This window comes from Chinchilla lanigera, unplaced genomic scaffold, assembly GCF_000276665.1.
Source record: "Chinchilla lanigera isolate Chin_1 unplaced genomic scaffold, ChiLan1.0 scaffold00086, whole genome shotgun sequence".
NCBI lineage: Eukaryota > Metazoa > Chordata > Mammalia > Rodentia > Chinchillidae > Chinchilla > Chinchilla lanigera.
The window spans coordinates 176395-180094 of record NW_004955487.1 but is presented as its reverse complement, the minus strand read 5'-3'; the positions used below and the strand labels follow the sequence as shown (position 1 = coordinate 180094).

Here is a 3700-nt window from a genome sequence, read left to right as displayed (position 1 = left end):
GATGGTCATGAGCTGCCTGGCAATAGGATGCAGGAGGGAAGCACAGGGAGGGAGGGCTGCAGAGGAGCCACAGGACACACTGTAGGATGTCATGTTTTCCCTGCTTTGAGTACGTGTGCTTGTGCAAGTGTCCGTGTGTGTTAATACTTCTCAGGTGCACACTTTACGTAAGGGCAGTTTATCTGGCAAAGCTTTTACAAATAAGCAATACATGAACAAAGAAGAACAGTGAGAGATAATGACAGCTGAAAATGAGAGAGCCACTAACGGGCGCCAACACGATCATTGGTTCTATTTCCTCTCGGTAAACAGTGGGATGCAGCTAAGTCACACATGTTTGCACTACAAGAAGACTGCATATAAACCTCAGCAAATGTGTCTCTCTCTGTCCAGGAGGTGGATCAGGAAGCTGTTCATAACTTAGGAGAACACAGGGCTAGACAATGGGCATAACCTTTTAAGACATGGGATCCTATAATACAGTTTATGACACTTTCATTACTTTACATAATTACAAAGTAAGCAACGTCAACAATAAACCATGATCTGTGTACATGCACAAAAATGAGAGCAATCAAGCGATACATAGAGAATAAGACTCATCACATAATAGGACATCATTTTTTCTTGAATTGCGACCATTGTTACTAAACTTCCCCTGTATACTCACAGCTGCTGTGTGCGCTGTCCTGGCTGAGACAGCCAACCTCAGAGCTGTCTATATAGCAGGAGGACATGCAAATAGGTCCTCCCTTTGCTGATGAAAACCAGCCCAGCCCTCACCCTACAGATCTATGGAGGAGCCCAGCCCTGGAGGCCCAAGTGAACTTATTTGGTGATCAGTACTGAGCACAGAAGGCTTACCACAGAGTTTAGAACAAGCTGGATTATCCTTTGACAAAGAATTTCATTGTTAAAAAGAAAGGCAAAATACAGGTAAGAAGACTAACTAGGCCTATACTCACAGCTTGGCTAAGTCTATGTATTTTAAAGCATTTGTCACGTACCTTAAACATCAGACAGTGGTCCTTTTCAATAATGAGAAATGATGTTGTATAAAGTTATCTCTAACATTGGTAAAATAGAACATAATCTACTAGTTATGAATAGCTTCTTGATCCAGCTCCTGGACATTAGTAAATTTCCCCTTTTTCTCATACTGAATGTTTCTTTTCCTTCATGCCATTATTTCATCTTCTTATGTAAAAGCAGTAATGATCATGAAAGAAAACGTCAATTCCAGCTTCAGGAACTAGAATAAAGGAATTACCTCATAAAAACCATAACTAACATTCTCCCCAAAACAACTCCACTGCTGACAAAAAATTCATTTGAAAATGTTGTTACTGATAAATCATAACATCATGTGTACTTTTTGGGGAGGAGAGATTTATTACAATTCATGAGATCCCTTTGGAGACAAGTTATGGTTCTACTGGTCTGTGGCAATCAGAAAATCACAGTGGTAGGGTTTATTTCTTGGTGCATGAGGTGGAAAAATTATCACAATATCAAAAGCCCTCACAATATAAGTATGAAAACTAAAATTTTGATGGTAAGAAAGCACTAAATTTTATGTAAAGGCTAATACTGTATTGATTCCAACATGAAAGCAAAGTAGGCAAACTTATGTACTTGATATAATACACAATTATGATGGCATATATGCAGGTATCTTATCAGGATACAAAAAATAACATCTGCTCATCTATGAGTTGTGTGAAAACACCTGAACTCACTCCGTCCACTACCCATGTTTACAAGTCTTTAAATATACATCTCATCAAATTGAAAATATCTTTTGTTACACAGAATATGGAGCATATACCCCAACAACATTTGAATCAAATCTAGTGGGAAATCTCAATGATTAGCAAAATTAATGGCCTGTACCTCCCAATTGTAAAAACAAAACAAAACAAAAACTGCATGAATACCAACCCTATTTGGAAGTGAAGAATACATTTTAATTCACCTTGTTTAATTAGCAGACACTACATGTTAAACTACCGACACTGGTTTACACAAAAATATATGACTATATAAACTCAATATTTTATAGTAAAAACTATAGATACATAGTTCAGATATTTATATTTACTGAAAAACACAATGAATACACTTTAGGATATCTCCTTCTGGCATTATTTTCCAGTATTTTCTGGAAAATTTATGAAACATTGACAACAAAATTTTCATATTATTTCTACAGGTCCCCACTACATAAATAATTTTCACATGTTTTAAAAATATGTACATAGGGTTTCTCGCTAGTGTGACTTCGTTCATGTATTTGACAATATCTGTGTATTCTGAATAATTTCCCACATTGCTGCAGTATATAGGCTTTCTCCCCAGTGTGACCTCATTTACGCATTTTACAACTACCATGTGTACAGAAAGATTTCTCACACTGCTAACATACATAGGGTAACTCTCCATTGTGACTATTTTCATGTAGTTTATAATAACTGTGTTCAATGAATGCTTTCCCACACTGCTTACATACATAGGGTCGCTTACCAGTGTGGATTCTTCTGTGTCTAAGGAATGAGGACTTAGTAGCAAATCTTTTTCCACATTGCTTACACACAAAGGCTTTCTCACCTGTGTGGGTTCTTTCATGTATCTGACAATATTTGTGTGTAATGAATGCTTTACCACAGTGTTTACATATATAAGGTTTTTCCCTTGGGTGACTTCTTTCATGTATTTTATAACAACTCAGAGTACTGAATGCTTTCCCACATTGCTTGCACACATAGGGTTTCTGCCTAGTGTGAGTTCTTTCATGTCTTTGACAGTGACTGTGTGTGCTGAATGTTTTCCCACATTGCTTACATACATAGGGTTTTTCGCCAGTGTGGGATCGTCTGTGTCTACGAAATGTGGACTTATCAGCAAATCCTTTGCCACATTGCTTACATACATAGGGTTTCTCACCTGTGTGTGTTCTTTCATGTATCTGACAATAAATGTGTTTAGTAAATGTTTTCCCACATTGCTTACATACATAGGCTTTCTCCTGCACGTGACTTCTTTCATGTATTTGACAATATTTGTGTGTAGTGAATGCTTTCCCACATTCTTTACATACATAGGGTTTCTCCCCAGTGTGAGTTCTTTCATGTATTTTGTACCAACTCTGTGTACTGAATGCTTTCCCACACTGCTTGCACACATAAGGCTTCTCCCCACTGTGATTTTTTTCATGTATTTGACAATAACTGTGTGTAGTGAATGCTTTCCCACACCGTTTACATACATAAGGTTTCTCCCCAGTGTGAGTTCTTTCATGTCTTCGACAGTGACTGTGTCTGCTGAATGCTTTGCCACATTGCTTACATACGTATGGTTTCTCACCAGTGTGAGTTATTTCATGGATTTGACAGTATTTATGTGTAGTGAATGCTTTCCCACATTGTTTACATATATAGGGTTTCTCACCAGTGTGATTTCGTTCATGTATTTTGTAACAACTTCGTGTAGTGTATGCTTTTCCACACTGTTTACATACATATGGTTTCTCTCCAGTGTGACTTCTTTCATGTATTTTACAATAATGGTGTGAAGTGAATGCTTTCCCACACTGCTTACATGCATAGGGTTTCCACCCAGTGTGCTTTCTCTCATGTAATTTACAGTAACTTTGCGTAGTGAATGCTTTCCCACATTGCTTACATATATAGGGTTTATCCCC

The 3700-nt window shown here is 37.5% G+C and overlaps 1 protein-coding gene across 1 annotated transcript; it reads right to left on the bottom strand.

The window, feature by feature from the left end:
* Positions 1–1369: 1369 nt before the first annotated feature.
* On the bottom strand, positions 1370–3700 carry LOC102016923 (zinc finger protein 709-like; the record flags this gene model as incomplete). The annotated part of the gene is made up of 1 exon (XM_005404453.2): positions 1370–3700. A coding segment is annotated over one exon (1284 nt), but the record flags the coding sequence as incomplete, so codon positions are not given.